General features: G+C 41.5%; 1 protein-coding gene across 1 annotated transcript in view; it reads right to left on the bottom strand.

The window, feature by feature from the left end:
* Positions 1–16595, bottom strand: part of LOC124133565 (ribosomal protein S6 kinase alpha-1-like) — a 63413-nt gene extending 46818 nt beyond the window's left edge. Inside the window, exons 1-2 of the mRNA XM_046498003.2 lie at positions 16402–16595; positions 16172–16207 (exon numbers count right to left, since the gene is read on the bottom strand). Coding sequence (XP_046353959.1) covers positions 16172–16207; positions 16402–16461 — 96 coding nt within the window. The 5' untranslated portion in view covers positions 16462–16595. The remainder of the gene's footprint in view (positions 1–16171; positions 16208–16401) is intronic.
* Between the last annotated feature and the right edge of the window lie 2419 nt (positions 16596–19014).

The raw sequence follows: 19014 nt of genomic DNA, 5'->3' as shown, positions 1-19014 counted from the left end.
CACAGAAACAACAACTGAAACCAGGAAAGGGTGAAGAACATTTTCTTCAAAATGTACGACATTGCTGTTCATCACGTCGATTTTAAGTGATAATAACCCATCCTTTGTGTGTGTACTGGTTGCCATTTTTCAGGCCCAGGTATACGTTCTACACCCAATTCATTTATAACCCTGAGATAAGATTGTGGGTCATGACTGCTTACATGGCTGAATCACATTAATCAAAAAAGACTGGGTATGTAAGACCAGTAATGTGAGTTCAGCCTCGGTAAAACAAAAAACACCCTTGATGACACTGACATTGGTCCACATTTTTTATCAAAAAGTTATTCTCAAGGAGACTTGTGCTCCTGCAGTACAAGAAAATGTGTCTGTTTACTTCTGATGTAGAAATAAAAGAATCGTTTTCGGGAAAGTACGACTAAAACTTCTGAGATTCCAAGGGAAGCCTTGCACTGACTGTGAACTATGCTCCAGAAACGAAACTACCGATGAATAGACATGGATAGACAGACACTTTACGTAGGAATTCAGAACTCCTGGATCGAAACAGGTAAAATATGTCAAACTGCAGTTGGAAGTAGGTAATCTACTCATCCGAGTTTCATCAGTCCGGGTGCACAATCTGGCCTACTGATTCCGATATCCAGCTTGTGCCCAAAACATTTGAGTCTACAACCTTGAACTTGGCTTTATCATCATTTTCTGTAGATTTACGTTTACTTGACTCCAGCTTTGTACCAGTGACTTAAGCCCCACATCCAGAACACAGCTGGCCATAAATAGCTTAATGATGCAGCATAAAACAACATTCCCTCACTCCCATAATTAGCTGCCTTTCACACACGCACAAAAAATGCCCATAAACCCCCTGGAGTGGCTTAAGAATTGTGCATACTGCCAATACTGCAGCTCATCAACATGTTGATGGTGAACTATTTTTAGCCTCCATTGGAAGTACTTCCCTTTTATAAATGAACCTCACAAGGCCAATCTGATGCATACATACACAAAGGAAATCACTACTGCGACACACTTTGTACGTCCACCAGGACTACAGTCTTGAGATAATATATGAAGGCGTCATGTTAATAAATCAATCACTATGGACAGATTCAGATAAGCTGGTCGGCTTTCCCTTTGGTGTTAAATATTACCACACAGCTGCCCACAGATCAGAGGGTGTTTGTGTTTATGGGTGACAGTGTACCAAATCTTTGTCAATACAAAAATAATCGTTGCCATGCGATCCTATTCTGGTTTAGAACTGGTGGTAAAACTGTGCGTTTGTGTTGAGTTATTTACAGATCATTGCAGGATATTACTATTCAATGACATGCCTAGCAGCTAGACTCTTCATCAAAAGACAAACATTCCATATTTCATTGACTCTTATTCATGTACACAATGATCCTGTATCCACATATTGGATTGACGCCTGCGGGAAAGTACGTTTACTTTTGTGTCCTTCATTGAATGACTGTTGTTCAAAGCCAGTGTGTGCACTATTTCTGACACAGCACAGTAGTCTATAAGGTGTGTGATCAACGAGAGTGACACAATCAATCTGAATCTTCCCATGTCAAAGTCAGATCATGGGTGGGTGGTTGGGTGGGTGAGCGAGTGAGTCTGTTTTAAGTTGGTTATATAGCAATTTTCCAGTAATGTGGGAGCCAAGTACATCAGAAGGCTACGAACTTTGTGGCCATGTTGCAATCGAACCCAGGCCATTGTCGTAACAAGCAAACACTTAAACCACTAAGCTTAAGAAGTAAGTTTGTTTGTTTTTTAAGCCACATGCAGCAATATTCCAGCTATATGATGGTAGTCTGTAAATAATCAAGTCTGAAACAAACAATCCAGTGATAGACATCATGAGCATCAAATTAGCCAACTGGGATATGATGACACGCATCAACAAAGTCAGTCGCCTCTTACGACTAGAGGGTGTTGCTGAAGGTCATATCTAACCCAGATCTTCACAGGTAGCTGAAGAATTGAAACAGCAAGTGTTAATACCACCTAAACTGCATTTAAAAATTCATTCCTAACCTGATCAATGATGAATAATAAAATTAATACTGTGATGTTGACGGTTAAAATTTCACATCTTTAAATTCACCATCTGAATAATAACTTGATTAAGCAATTTGCAAAAACATTGCTCCACCACCTATACATGCACTGATATGTGTCATTGGCGTGACAAACAAACGCTTTAAATCCATAAGTTTAGGAAGTTTACTTATGAAATACCTGTACCCAATCAAGGTCTAGTATACACTGCTCGTCAACTTAGAATCAATTATGTTCCAAGGCGGTGGTATCTTGTAGGATCTAAACCTTATGACCTATAATCAATATATTCAAAATTTCTAAGAGAGCATGAAGAAGAAGTGTCATTATTAGATTATAAAAAGATTCTACTCAATAATGTAATGCTCAAACTCCTTCTCATCAGTGTGTGGCTAAAAATAATAATGCCGATTTGACGTTAAATTATCACTCAATTCTGCACCCCACCACCCCTGCAATTTTTTGCAAGCCAGTTTTGCACAAAGTAATAAAAATTTAAGAGAATCAGATAATTTGTTTTTTATTTCTTTATTCATTATTCTTTATAAACAATCGAACACTGTGATTTTTTAAAATGTGCAGATGAATGCACATGCGGAACAGGATTAGTCAGATGAAACTGGGAGGGTTTTGAACATTATTAAAGTCCTTATACAAACGGTTCTTGCTTATGACAAGTACAAGATTCAAGGAACAGTTCTAAACCCCAGGGGGCGCTGTATTCTTGAAAGGAAACTGCAGTTATTCTGAGCCACTAAATGATTAAACACTGGCTGGTCCTTTCAAAGCATCACCGTGTCCAGGCACTGGTCATTTGGTTGAAAATCTCACATTAGTATGCAGTCCGCAAACTCCAGTTAAAACTAGGCACACCATTTATATCTTCATTACCTGCTGAGCTGGACTGCTCATGAATTTACAATGTCTAGACACACATAGTCCTAGGAGTACGGTAGCATTGTTAGGTTGTTATTCCACACAGGATTATTAGCTAGTCCCATTGTCATCAGTGGTCATTGACCTTACAGATCCTGTGTCTCAAGGGGTTTTGAAATCACCAACAGGCAGTTCTCTCCGGACACAATTAGTGAGTGAGTGAAAGCTTAACGCCGCAGTCAGCACTATTAAGGCTACATCACAAGGGCCTGTACCTGACTGTCAGCATGAGGAATGATCCATGCCATCAGCCAAGTCAAACAACATGAGCACCTGATCCATTATTGTTGGCGTTTAGGACAAGCATGAGGGAACCCAATCTGAACAAGAAATCCCCACAGGCATAACAACAATAGGTACAAGGGAAGGTGCCGACCTGGAATCATGAGGTACAGGGATCCTGTCTTGACCTGGAGTCCCCTGGAGTCCCCATAGGGAGACAAGCATGAGGAACAGGGATCCTGTCTTGTCCAGGAGTCCCCATAGGGAGACAAGCATGAGGCACAGGGATCCTGTCTTGACCTGGAGTCCCCATAGGGAGACAAGCATGAGGAACAGCGATCCTGTCTTGACCTGGAGTCCCCATAGGGAGACAAGCATGAGACACAGGGATCCTGTCTTGTCCAGGAGTCCCCATAGAGCAAGCATGAGGAACAGGGATCCTGTCTTGACCTGGAATCCCCACAGGGAGACAAGCATGAGGAACAGGGATCTTGTCTTGTCCAGGAATCCCCATAGGGAGACAAGCATGAGGTGCAGGGATCCTGTCTTGACCTGGAGTCCCCATAGGGAGACAAGCATGAGGCACAGGGATCCTGTCTTGTCCAGGAGTCCCCATAGAGCAAGCATGAGGAACAGGGATCCTGTCTTGACCTGGAGTCCCCATAGGGAGACAAGCATGAGGAACAGGGATCCTGTCTTGACCTGGAGTCCCCATAGGGAGACAAGCATGAGACACAGGGATCCTGTCTTGACCTGGAATCCCAACAGGGAGACAAGCATGAGGAACAGGGATCCTGTCTTGTCCAGGAGTCCCCATAGGGAGACAAGCATGAGACACAGGGATCCTGTCTTGACCTGGAATCCCCACAGGGAGACAAGCATGAGGAACAGGCATCCTGTCTTGTCCAGGAATCCCCACAGGGAGACAAGCATGAGGAACAGGGATCCTGTCTTGTCCAGGAGTCCCCATAGGGAGACAAGCATGAGACACAGGGATCCTGTCTTGACCTGGAATCCCCACAGGGAGACAAGCATGGGGAACAGGGATCCTGTCTTGACCTGGAGTCCCCATAGGGAGACAAGCATGAGGAACAGGGATCCTGTCTTGACCTGGAATCCCCACAGGGAGACAAGCATGAGGAACAGGGATCCTGTCTTGACCTGGAGTCCCCATAGGGAGACAAGCATGAGACACAGGGATCCTGTCTTGTCCAGGAATCCCCACAGGGAGACAAGCATGAGGCACAGGGATCCTGTCTTGTCCAGGAGTCCCCATAGAGCAAGCATGAGGAACAGGGATCCTGTCTTGTCCAGGAGTCCCCATAGGGAGACAAGCATGAGGAACAGGGATCCTGTCTTGACCTGGAGTCCCCATAGGGAGACAAGCATGAGGCACAGGGATCCTGTCTTGTCCAGGAGTCCCCATAGGGAGACAAGCATGAGGAACAGGGATCCTGTCTTGACCTGGAGTCCCCATAGGGAGACAAGCATGAGGAACAGGGATCCTGTCTTGACCTGGAGTCCCCATAGGGAGACAAGCATGAGACACAGGGATCCTGTCTTGACCTGAAATCCCAACAGGGAGACAAGCATGAGGAACAGGGATCCTGTCTTGTCCAGGAGTCCCCATAGGGAGACAAGCATGAGACACAGGGATCCTGTCTTGACCTGGAATCCCCACAGGGAGACAAGCATGAGGAACAGGCATCCTGTCTTGTCCAGGAATCCCCACAGGGAGACAAGCATGAGGAACAGGGATCCTGTCTTGTCCAGGAGTCCCCATAGGGAGACAAGCATGAGGAACAGGGATCCTGTCTGGACCTGGAATCCCCACAGGGAGACAAGCATGGGGAACAGGGATCCTGTCTTGACCTGGAGTCCCCATAGGGAGACAAGCATGAGACACAGGGATCCTGTCTTGACCTGGAATCCCCACAGGGAGACAAGCATGAGGAACAGGGATCCTGTCTTGACCTGGAGTCCCCATAGGGAGACAAGCATGAGACACAGGGATCCTGTCTTGTCCAGGAATCCCCACAGGGAGACAAGCATGAGGCACAGGGATCCTGTCTTGTCCAGGAGTCCCCATAGAGCAAGCATGAGGAACAGGGATCCTGTCTTGTCCAGGAGTCCCCATAGGGAGACAAGCATGAGGTACAGGGATCCTGTCTTGACCTGGAGTCCCCATAGGGAGACAAGCATGAGGAACAGGGATCCTGTCTTGTCCAGGAGTCCCCATAGGGAGACAAGCATGAGGTACAGGGATCCTGTCTTGACCTGGAGTCCCCATAGGGAGACAAGCATGAGGCACAGGGATCTTGTCTTGTCCAGGAGTCCCCATAGGGAGACAAGCATGAGGAACAGGGATCCTGTCTTGACCTTCAGTCCCCATAGGGAGACAAGCATGAGGAACAGGGATCCTGTCTTGACCTGGAATCCCCACAGGGAGACAAGCATGAGGAACAGGGATCCTGTCTTGTCCAGGAGTCCCCATAGGGAGACAAGCATGAGGAACAGGGATCCTGTCTTGACCTGGAATCCCCACAGGGAGACAAGCATGAGGCACAGGGATCCTGTCTTGACCTGGAATCCCCACAGGGAGACAAGCATGAGGAACAGGGATCCTGTCTTGTCCAGTAATCCCCACAGGGAGACAAGCATGAGGTACAGGGATCCTGTCTTGTCCAGGAATCCCCACAGGGAGACAAGCATGAGGCACAGGGATCCTGTCTTGACCTGGAATCCCCACAGCGAGACAAGCATGGGGAACAGGGATCCTGTCTTGACCTGGAATCCCCACAGGGAGACAAGCATGAGGCACAGGGATCCTGTCTTGACCTGGAATCCCCACAGGGAGACAAGCATGAGGCACAGGGATCCTGTCTTGACCTGGAGTCCCCATAGGGAGACAAGCATGAGGAACAGGGATCCTGTCTTGACCTGGAATCCCCACAGGGAGACAAGCATGAGGCACAGGGATCCTGTCTTGACCTGGAGTCCCCATAGGGAGACAAGCATGGGGCACAGGGATCCTGTCTTGACCTGGAGTCCCCATAGGGAGACAAGCATGGGGCACATGGATCCTGTCTTGTCCAGGAATCCCCACAAGGAGACAAGCATGAGGAACAGGGATCCTGTCTTGTCCAGGAATCCCCACAGGGAGACAAGCATGAGGTACAGGGATCCCATCTTGACCTAGAATCCCTACATGGCAGGTATTTTTCCATCCTGTTGTTACTTAAAACCTCAATTGTGTGATCTGAACTACTGCCCTATTCAAGTGTTGTCACATTCACTATGTCCACCTGGTAAAACATTCCTATATAGCACATCTGCACATATCTTGAGTTTGTGTCTACCTTTACAGTACCTTTTCAACAAAATAACATTATGCTGAACAGTAGGTGATCAGTGAACTATTTCGGTCTAAAGATGTTGATAATAGAGAAAATCCCAGCTCTTGAGGGAGAGTGTGTTTAAGTGTCGTGCTAATCATGTTCATCCCAAATGGAAGCAGATATGACATCGTAATAATACTAAAAGCATGTACCTCTCACGTCTAGAGTAACTAGAATCGAATTACTTCCAGTTTTTCGATGTCATTTAACTGTCATTTTCATGGTGTGTGAGTAATTTGGTTCAGTGCCACTTTGACCAGTACATATCAGTCATATTACCTACCCCATGTCAGACCATGAGGATGTGGGTTAGAAATGGTCTTTAGTTACCCATGCTTGTCGTAAGAGGCGATTAACGGGATCAGGTGGCCAGGCTTGCTGACTTTGTTGATGCATGTCATTGTATCCCAATAAAGCAGATCAATGCTCATGATGTCAATCAGGATTGTCTGGTCCAGAATAGATTAATTACAGACAGACGTAATATAGCTGGAATATTGCTGATTGTCTGGTCCAGAATAGATTAATTACAGACAGCCGTCATATAGCTGGAATATTGCTGAGTGCGACGTTAACCCACAGACAAACGCCATGTAGCTGAACGTAGCAAGAAATCCAAAAGCAATGTAGTACGCCTTAGAACTGTAAATCTTCAAAGCAAATTACAGTGTCCATGACAGTCATGACACTGGGTGCCAAGCTCTTCCATAACCCGAGGTCACAAGAATGAAAACTTCAAGGGATAGGGATAGGGATAGGGACAATAGATATATATATCTTATTCTATTTCAATATACACTTGACATGTTATGAGAATCAGTTTTGTATATCAAGGAAAGAAAAAAATATCCCTATGAAAAGTGAATTAGTACATTAATTCAACAGATATATTCTACTGAAGTATTTCCCCAGTGGTAGTTCATAATTAATCCCCTGGTTATCAAACTTCTGCATTTTGATTTCAGGATTTACTTCTGCCGAGCCTGCATGTTCTTCATGTTCATATAATATCCTGTGCTGCCAACCAACAGATTCTAGCAGATGCGCCTAGCACCAAGATTGGAGAAACAATTGATGAAGCAGCAGAGTTAATGTGAAGTCTCAAAACTCCACACTCCTTCCATTACACAAGCATAGAAATGTAATGGCACCCTTGCCACGCTGACCTTTAGTCGTCTGCGACAAGTATACACAACACTATCCATGATGTGGAGGGACATCTATTCAAATAACCAGCCAATGGCTAGTCCAGATACGGCCATATGATTCTTCGTACTTGGTAAAATGCCATGTAACAGGGCCTTATTCTAATGGACAGTTAAGGGTATTTGCAGACATAAAATCAATACTAATACAATTAGCTGCAGCTGGGAAAAGGATTTACAAGATGCAACCAAACACACAGTAAATGACACTTGCTTTATGAATGGGAACAATAGGCCTGTGGGGAAGCTGCCTTGCTGTTTAAAATACATATATATATAATATAAAGATATATATCTGACATAACGTTTAAAACAACTGAACCTACGGACAAGGCCTTAGGCTATCACACAAAGTTGTTGTGCTGCACTGTAAATGCCAATTAAAAGAAATTTAATAAAGTGAGTGAGTGAGTTGGGTTTTACGCCGCTTTAAACAGTATTCCAGTTATATCGCGGCGTGTCAGCTTAATGTGGGAGGAAAGCCCGAAGTGATGCAGGTCTCAGACGTTTACCACTTCGGTGAAACCCACGAGCACGGGTATGGTGCTGACAAACCTAGAAACATAATCGGGGCGAACCGGGATTCGAGCCCACAATCATTGGTTTCTGGCGTGCCCAAGGGACGCAACTCTGCTCAGCGAATCGCGGCGCCTTAGACGACTGGGCCACCCGTGCCCCCGAAATTTAATAAAGAGGCCAGATCGAAACATATACACATGTATAATGGAAGTTAACTTGGCCCATTCACTGTATTTGATTGTATTCATACATTTGCTTGTTATCTAATGCTGCACTTGGCAAAAATATAGATATCATAAAGGACAAAATGTTTTTCAAAAAGCGCATGAAATATGCTGAAAGATAAGCACCTCTTGCCATACCCTTCCACAAAAAAATTGCTGTTTCTCAAAATTCTGATGAAACATTTGTTTTATTTCAAAAGTGACGTCACATTAAAACACAGGAAATGACTAATCAGTGATTAAATATAATGACATGTTTTGTAAGAGTTCCATGGCAACAGCTCTGACAACTTCTTAAACGTCCTCCTCTGCTTCTCTGCATTGCATGATGTGAGTCGGTGAAAACAGTACATATGGCTGCAACAAATACACTAGGAGGCCAATACGATACGTATCACTAACATAGGGTAACGATATACAAATATTTATTCACAAATAGAATAACAAGTCTACAGTTGATGTATTATTTATTATATTCAGTGAAATAATAACAAAATAAATTATTATTATCGTTTGACCATGTTGACAGTGTTACTTATTGTTATTATTTTATGCATTTATATACTGCACTGATCCAGATACTAGGATCTGCCTAAAGCGAGCAACAATGAAAACTGACCACATTACTGTCAAACTAAATACATAAAAATGTCATTGAAGACACCTATGCATATAGGTTCTCATGGGTATTTTTAGGTACAGGGTATGTAAATGCACATGACTGCATCTTTATGGTTGCAGAAAAATAGTCATCGCTGGCTACAATGCTACCTTTGTAGTCCAAATAATTGATGACTGTTATAGACAATCAGCCGTTTAACCGAGGTGGAGTTGCAGATGACCAACACAACAGTACATGCTCACCCTTCTTAACACGATCTATGCCACAATGGCCTCCTCTAGCATCAGATAGTTTGAAAAATTAAAATATTGGACTTGTTTATGAAGTTATAGTGTTAAATAAAAATTATCAAGTATTATGCGCATTAAAAAACTACATCGTATCGTATAAGTTTGAGATAAAACATCACCAGATGTGATTTCCTGTTCTGCTAGGCATTGTTTTATATACAGAGATTAAGATATCCATGTGGATTGTCTCATAAACTAGCAATCAGCTGTATACACATCTCTCCCAATCTACAGGTGATTCAGTAAAAATATACCCAATAATATAAGTTCAAGGAATTTTGATGCAATGCTTGGAAGAATTGTTTTTGAAACTGTTATTTTATCAGAAATAATATATTATGTTATCATATCTTAGTTGCAGCATTTACTATATATAATATTTCAAATAATTACAACCATAGTCTTAGCACTTTGGTCAGCTGATTGCTACTGTCGGATTTTTTTTTAAGTATGGAACAATTTTGACCAGTCAACCTTGAGATTTCCCGCCCAATATGCACTTGATTGTGAAAATGTTATGTTGACATATACTAGTCTGACTGCAACAAATATGACTTAATGAGTTAAAAGTGTGTGTGTGTGTGTGTGTGTGTGTGTGTGTGTGTGTGAGACAGAGAGAGAGAGAGAGAGAGAGAGAGAGAGGTAACAAGAAGTACCATCTTTTAACGTCTTTTGATATGACGCGGCCGGGGATCGAACACCGGATCTTCTGCTCTCCGGGCGAGAGCGCTACTACTAGACCACGGAGGCGGTCCAACTGACAAAAACGACATCTGTTAGGGTCAAATGTGGAAAGAGATGTAACTATCAAAGGTCAAGTGGGGACAACTCTCAGTGTTTACAAACAAACATGGCGTCGCCCTTGTCATTCAGCAATCATGTCAGAACTAACCATCGGGAATCTGGAGCAACTACTGTGGTAATTGCTTTCATTATCAAAAGAAAAGTCCTAATATACTGAAAATTAATCTCTAACTGTGATGTATCTGAGGCATTACCTTGCAATACAATTTAGCGTGAACACAAGCTAAGTGGATCAGTTTCCAACTTTCCATAGCTGTGCTTGTAAACCTCTGCGGCTTGGAACCTTTTTCCCAAATTAAAACAGTTGGATTTGGCCAAATGTCCGAACTGTTACCTTGTTTAGTTTGGTCGCTGTGTGTACATCTGACCGCACTTCATAACTTTATGACACGACAGAGAGACTAAAAACAAACGTCACGTCTCATTGACTAGGGTTAGGCTTGCTAAATACAATGTTTTTTGCTAATACAGGATATTTACCATCCCCAAACACTCTCGCGTAATAAACTCTATATTCTAGTGACCGCGAATAACACATTTAATTCATGAAGGGATACAGTTCGATACACTGAAAATGTGAGTGAATCATAACAGCACTGGTCTTGAACCAACCTTTCATCAGGTATTGATGGTATTTTAGACACTTATCAAATGGAGATCAATGTCATATACAGTGATCCCTTGCTATTGTGCTCTTCAATAAAGCGCTACCTCGGTTACTACGCGCCGTAACGCATGGCTCCCAAAATTTATGTACAACATTAATACTGAGAGTTTTACACAGACATGATTGTATTGTTGTTCGTTGTTCATTTGCACATAACGCTGCTCATTGCATAATCAACCGTTTATCGCTGAATGGAGTTCTAATAATCTGTTTGAAAACATCCGCGGCAAGTCCTGGATTGTTTTACAAGTTAACTTTTCACACTATATATCCTTTGATCTTAGAAGCGCATACATGCAATAAAAGAGAACCACAAGCGAAGTTTATATTCTTAATTAGGAGGCAATCCAATTTGAGGCGACACTGTCAACTCACATGTAGTTGCTGTCATAACACGGCGGTCATTCCTTTTGATTCGGATCAAGTAACCGTATCAAACCAATTGATCTGGCTTGAATGTGTATCTATATTTGTATGAATGTGTATGAATGCGCATAGTGCTGGTCAAAACTCATGTTTTCCGTATTTTCAGCAACATGACCAATCAATGCCACTGAAACAATCTGTACTTGTGTAATGAACTGTGATTGGCTCTTCATTCATAGCGTCTGTTACTACCATTTCTCTGTTCTACTATTCTCATGCAAGTAGACTACATTTTACATTGAATGTGACAGTTAAGGCTTGTAAATAATAACAAATGGCGAAAACATAATGGATATATATTATTACACTATGAACGGTAAACAATTTGTATCATTGCAATGTGCGAAACAAGGCGAAGATCGTGAGATTGGCCGAGCGCGCTCCCCCGCCTCGGCCTCGGTTTAACGGCTCATCGTCTATAACGCCCACCAATTATTTGGACCCCATTGGTAGCGTTGTAGCGAGGGACCACTGTATCATGATATTTATATATGTAGACATGGTCAATATTTCCTAAAGATACATGGACATAACCATGGTAACATCATAGTGTTTGTTTGTTTAATGCCGCACTCAGCAATATTCCAGCTATATGACGGTGGTATGTAAATAATCGAGTCTGGACCAGACAATCCAGTGATTGACATCATGAGCATCGATCCACGCAATTGGGTCAGTGAGCCTGACCACCCGATCCTGTTAGTCGCCTCTTACGACAAGCATAGTCGCATTTTAAGGCAAGCATGGGTTGCTGAAGACCTATTCTACCCCGGGTCTTCACAGGTTGTAACAACACAGTGAGTGAGTGAGTAAGTGGGGTCTAATGCAGTTTTTAAACAGTATTCCGGTTCTATCATGGCATGTCAGCTTAATGTGCTAGAAAAGCACAAAATGAAGATGCAGGTCTCAGACGTTCACCACTTTGGTAAAACCTAGAAACATAATCGGGGTGAACCGGGATTCCAACCCACGATCATACGTTTCTGGTCTGACCAAGTGACGCAACTCTGCAAAGCGAAGTGCAGCGCCTTAGACAACTAGAAAGCTCAGCTAATAGGTCTCTGTATAACACTGAAATCTACTGAAAATTATGCCAAGTCCTCAGTATGTCAAGGCAACTAAGAACAAGTTTTACAAACCGGTATTTTCTCATCTCTCCAGTTCTCGATAGAAAATTTCACTAAACATGACAAATAACAGTATTGTGATGGTTATTGATATGCTCACACTTGAACTTGCATTAGTCAAGTAAACAGTGTCAGCCATGAGTCAACAGCTGCACAGTTATCTCCCTTTCTGGTCGATCAGTGAGTTGGTTTATCACATTCACTGATGACCTACCTCTCAGCATGCTCATCAATGTATTTCTACTGAATCTGAACATGCAAACAGTGACCAAACACAACACAATGCCTTGTTTCCTGGTACCATCAGATACAGGCCTTATATTTACATGACTGCACAGTAGCAGCAGGTCACAGTAACATGTTATGACATTTTCCAATAGAATAAAGGCCAAACAAAGGTGTCTTTTAGTGAAAATTGAGCTCTAAGCATCTTCGTCTTTATTGGTCCTGTTATCAGTGATATACAAGTTACCTCTGCAAAGCCATAACATTAGATATAACACTATTAACCTCTATTGGGAAATTATTAATTTAATTCTAAAAAAAATAACTGATATTTGTTGCAGACATGGGACTGAACATTGGCCTTTGATTTGATCAAGTCTAGATAAACCTGTGAGCTAACATGAATATTTCTGGAACATTGTTTACGTTTAGGTCATACATGTTGTTTAAAAAGAACAAAAGGAATTTGCAGACAACAATCAGCATTAGAAATTGGAACAAGTCCTATCGTCCTTGCCAAACTGCCCAATAGTTAAGGTATCATAAGGACCTATAGAAATTTGCTATTTTTAAGGGTTTTGCTATATGTTATCATTATAAGGACTAGTGGACTAAAATAGTTAGTTTCTATCGCTCCAACAATGCTACCTTCATTGATACAATGTTTAAGTTACAGAGCTGCTATGATCTCAGAGAAGATGGCCAAACTGTGAACGTGTATGACAAGACTGTGGACAGATGTAAAGCATGATATGATGACGACTCTAGGAATGACTAGTCGAATACTTCAATTAGAAAAATAGTATCTGAAACTATTACTTTATCAGGAATAATATATATTCCATTATCGTGATATTTTAGATGCAGTATTTACTACATATATATATTTCACATAACCATAATCTTAGCAATTTGGTTCAGCTGAGAGCTATGGCCGGATTTTTGATTATGTATGGAACAATTTGACCACTCGCCATTGAGATATCCCTCGACTGTGAAAACAGTGTGTTGACATAAAACAGTCAAACTGCATGAAATATGAATTTTAATGAGTCAAAGTATGACATTTATGATATATGTATCCATTCTCTGACAACTAATTTTTGTTTTAAGGCGTCAATAGCAGTAATCTGATCTTAGTTGCTGTAAATAATGGTGAGTCTTCTATATTACAGTAAACAATATTGAACGAAATTTTGAATAATTTTTAAAATAAAATATATTTAAACCAAAGTCCAGATATACAAGGAACAGATTTTTTTACAGGTACAACCGGTGTTTAAGTGCTCATGGTAATCAGCTGGTATTGTCTTTGCGTTTGGGGAGCAACATCATGTCACTGTCAGTGTAAAATTAAAAATGGATGGAAATGTACATCATGTTATTGCTTAGGTTGAAATATTTCAGTGATATTTTATAAATAACAGACAAGTTCAACATGTTCAAGCATAAAACACTCTTTTTTTAAAAAAAAACAAATAAATATTCAATTCTCGTGAAAATAACAAATTCAATTCATGAAAGGATACAATTTGATTCACCGAATATACGATCGAATCGTAACAGCCCCAGTAAACATGGTAAATAATATTTGTTGTAATTGTCAGGCTTGATCACATGAAAAGTTTCGGGATGGGACAGTTCTAGAAGGCTAGCTGTACCTTCATAATAGTATCATTAGGCTGATCAGAGGCCTTTTTCCATGTGACTTGTGGCTTATCTACATGCCTAGTTGTGAAGACCGAATTATGAAGAACACAAAGTTTCGGAGTATATGCTTACTCCCTCATAATTTAATGATCGATCGTGCAGGGGTACAAACTAACATATTTAGTCCACTAGTCCTTATAATGATAACATATAGCAAACCCTTAAAAATGGCAAATTTCTACCTGTCCTTATGATACCTTAACTATTGGGCAGTTTGGCAAGGACTAAAGGACTAGTGCCAATTTCTAACGCTGTCGTGTGTGGTCATTTACCGATTCCACAATACAGTTCTGTACGTACAGATTCTGTGCTATCCTTTACGTTTCATTTGGAAATCAACTCATGTCGAAGGTATTAAACAGTTCTTCAACTTGATTTCAATCCTATACCGCCTCATAAAGTGTTCTTTGTGTGCCTTGTGGTTTATCATAGTTTATGAGCATGATGAGAAGATTGTGGAACATTTTACACAATATTTTTTCTTTCCTCTATGTATTGGCTGATATTTCCAAATGTGTGTCCTATTATCATGATTATGGCATAGATAGATATCTATGACTTTTGCTGCAGATTGGGGCTGAACATCAGCTTCTGATCAGGTCAATAAAAAACCCTTGTCAGGGGTTCCAGATTAGGGTCAGTCAGGAAATCAGAAAGATATTATAGTTGCCTAAGTGAGTTAGTTACAAAACCAAAAATGCTGATGTAGCTGAAGTACACAGCAACTAGTGTCGCCTGGTGAACACAATCAGTCATCCCTGACGATCAAGTCAGAGGTAAACAATGTCTGGCTGTCATCAACCCATCCAAACTATTCACCTCGCCCACATCAAATTTGACACATGAAGCTTGCAAAGTAAATCTTTAAATCCTAGTCAAATGGACTCGTATGATTAATAAATCAAAATTACTGGTCAGAATTGAACATGATCATGATTATATATAGTAATTATGATGTACTATTAATTGGTCAAACTGTGAAGAAAAGTCTAACAAGTAAATAGCAGTAGTTAACACATGATGATTGAAGCAATCAATTTTGTTTCCCACATACAAGCTTGTGATGTCACAGTGGGTATAGTATACATGGCAAAAAGATTTACTAACATGAAGCTTCACTGGGAAAATTTAAACATTTTACAACTTTGTTATTCTTAATATCAAAAGTAACTTTGTCTCTTAGTCACTGTTTCTAGTTCAGCAAGAGTGTTGTTCTAAAGTTATGTCAAAAGTAACTAGTTACTTTGTTGTGATCTCAATCCAGAATTATAAAATCATATCCTATGGAAGAAAATGAGCAAAACAAGAATTCATTCTTTTCAGTGACAACAAATTAACACATATTTAACATTTGTAACAAACAATTAACAAAATCATAAATGTGTAAAGAAACGATTCTATCCCATAGTTAAGTCTGAAATCTACGTTCTTCTGTTGTGCATACGGGTGAGGCTTGTTCAATGTTTACTCTTTCAAGGCAAACATGTTCCACATTCCACGCCCACACTCGTACCCCATAAATACTTTACGGTGTTCAATGCCTTTATTGTTATGGTCACTTGTCGATTCCATAAGCATTGCATGGTCGTTGTCTGGCAATTACTAAGGTATTTGACATACCGACATTCTAAAATAAACATTCAATAAAAGTGACAAGCAGTGGTTTGCCATGAAATCCGAGCGCTAACTGGAGCGAGACAACTCTCGTCAGACAACTTACCTGATCATCGACGAGCATATCCTCTGTACTTCCTGCCTGTGAATAGACAAAATTGGAAGTGTAGAATTAACAAGCATCCATACATGTAAAGCATGGAGTCGTAGTTATTCCGGGAAAAGAAGACGCGGAGAAAATACCGGACATTGAGACGCCGCATTCTCAAGTAATACACGGACAGAATGAGATTCAACAGTTTGTATACTAGTGAAATCCACGTGTGGTCGTGTTACCTCATTGTCTTGGGCCACTTCCATACGCTTCCAGGGATCCGCTAACGGAGCCAACGGCATCTTGGGGCTAAAGAGCGGAATTTTGACAAGTTTTTAAATGAACTTCCAAACTACAGAAGAGTTTGCAATTTTCTGACCCTCAAGCCGACCAATATGGCGGCTGCATCAGGAAGAGGCAGTGAGATCCCACTTCCTATGACGTAGAACACAACATTCCACACGCGCGAATGAATGCTATGCTGCTTACCCAACGTGAAATCGGAGTTTTGCGGCAAGATAAGGAATTGCTGACGTGGTTGCGATAATTAAAACTTGCACTCCCGAGTTCTATCACTCTTTCCAGAGTGTATTTTTAGCGTGCTGCAACGAACACATACCGGTACCTTATTTTGTTTTGTAGTAAAGGCATCCGATATTTATATAACATATCACAGCCGGTTTCAAGAGTGTTTATAAATATGCGTTTGGACCAAAGCCCATATGATTTTTTAAATCAAAATATTCCGACAGTGTTAATGTCATTACTGAACAGATATCGTCTGAGGCTGCTAACAGTTCTTGTCAATATTATACACAGCAGATCGACACTTAGAACGAGCGCCACGTATAGTCCGGGAGAGTGAGTGAGTGAGTGCAAGTTTTACCGCTGCATTGACCATAGCATACGCACGAGGAATTAGATTCTCTGTCCCGAGTGAATTAGTATTGTGCGAGCTGAGGAACATTCAACATTGATTCTCGAGGCACAGATAATCCGTAGCTGCTAGTACGTTATTTTTATACTCCTCTATATTTCTGATTGTTTGTTTGTTTGTTGTGTAGCGCCGCACACAACAATATTCCAGCTATATGACGGCGGTCTGTAAATAATCGAGTCTGGACCAGACAATATATTAATCCAGTGATTGACATCATGAGCATCAATCCACGCAATTTGGATACGATGACATGCATCAGCTAAGTCAGCGAGCCTGACCACCCGATCCCGTGAGTCGCCTCTTACGACAAGCATAGTCGCCTTTTATGGCAAACATGGGTTGCTGAAGACCTATTCTAGCCCGGATTTTCACGGGTCACATTTCTGAGAAAATATAGAGACATATATGGGTATTCTGGTCTCAAATAGAGACATCAGTTCAGTTCGCCTACTGCTGGAGCGACGTCACATAAAATTGTTTGTGACGTCATCTTCAATATGTCCGTGCCCCTGTGATTGTTTGTTTGTTGTGTAACCCAGCACTTAGCAATATTCCATTTATTGCCTCTCGCGGCGTTAAAAAACAGACAATCGCTCAATCACTGACACGGACATATTGTGGGAATTATATCATTTATATCACGGCGTGTCAGTTAATGTTGGAAGATGTCACTCAATGCTATTAAGCATGCTGTTTGTTTAACGCCACATTCCGCAATATTCCAGCTATAAAGTTAATGGCAACCTGTAAATGATCGAGCCTGGACCAGATTATCTGGTGATTGATATTGTGAACAAGGATCGACAACAATCAACCAAGTCACCAGATCCATTAGGTACGAGCATACCCGTGAAGATCCGGGGTAGAATAGGTCTTCATCACCCCATGCTTGCCGTAAAAGGTGACTATGCTTGTCGTGAGAGGTGACTAACGGGATCGAGTGGTGAGGCTCGCTGACTTGGTTGATGCATGTCATCGTATCCCAATTGCGTGAATCGATGCTCATGATGTCAATAACTGGATTGTCTGGTCCAGACTCGATTATTTACAGACCGCCGTCATATAGCTGGACTATTGCTGAGTGCAGCGTAAACAACAAACAAACAAACATTAGGTACGAACAGCATTGGTTGCTGGGGTCCTCCTCTAAGCCGGAATCCAAACCGGGAGCGATTTCTGTAGACGTTTAGAACCTTTATACGGAACTGATAAATCACAATGTGATAAATCAAGGACCAAAATCGGAATATGTCTGATATTCGAACACATTACGAGCGAATCCTGGCAACTACCACCAGTTGGTTTGGTTTGTTGTTTAACGCCGCGCTCAGCAATATTCCAGCTATATGTCGGCGGTCTGTAAATAATCGAGTCTGGACCAGACAATCCAGTGATTAATATCATGAGCATCAATCCACGCAATTGGGATTGATGACATGCATCAAACCAAGTCAGCGAGCCTGACCACCCGACCCCGTTAGTCGCCTTTCACGACAAGCATAGTCACCTTTTACGGCAAGCATGGGTTGCTGAAGACCTATTCTACCCCGGAATCTTCACGGGTCTCTACGACAAGTAGTGTATTGGGCGGAAAGAATGTTTTTAGTGAGACGCTTCGCCAGTTTACTTTCATCCATATATGGAGTGAGCTGTATGCCAGAAACATTGCATATGTAGTGTGACATTTCCCTGTGTTAAAATGACATTTCATCGATTAACAGCGACAAGAGGAAGGTTATTTGGATAAACTGGTTAATCTTGTCAAATAACAGGTTATCGCCTTTCATATCCTGGCAAACTAACCACGGTTGTAGGATTGGCATTGTCGTGACTATTTTCTCAGGTGGCGTGATGATGTGAACGTATAATATAATCATAGGCTCCAAATACACATCTGTTTATTTATTTCCGTCCT

This window comes from Haliotis rufescens, unplaced genomic scaffold, assembly GCF_023055435.1.
Source record: "Haliotis rufescens isolate VD_foot unplaced genomic scaffold, xgHalRufe1.0.p SCAF_5, whole genome shotgun sequence".
Taxonomy (NCBI): domain Eukaryota; kingdom Metazoa; phylum Mollusca; class Gastropoda; order Lepetellida; family Haliotidae; genus Haliotis; species Haliotis rufescens.
The sequence above is the reverse complement of the archived record's forward strand: the minus strand, read 5'-3'. Positions and strand labels throughout refer to the sequence as shown.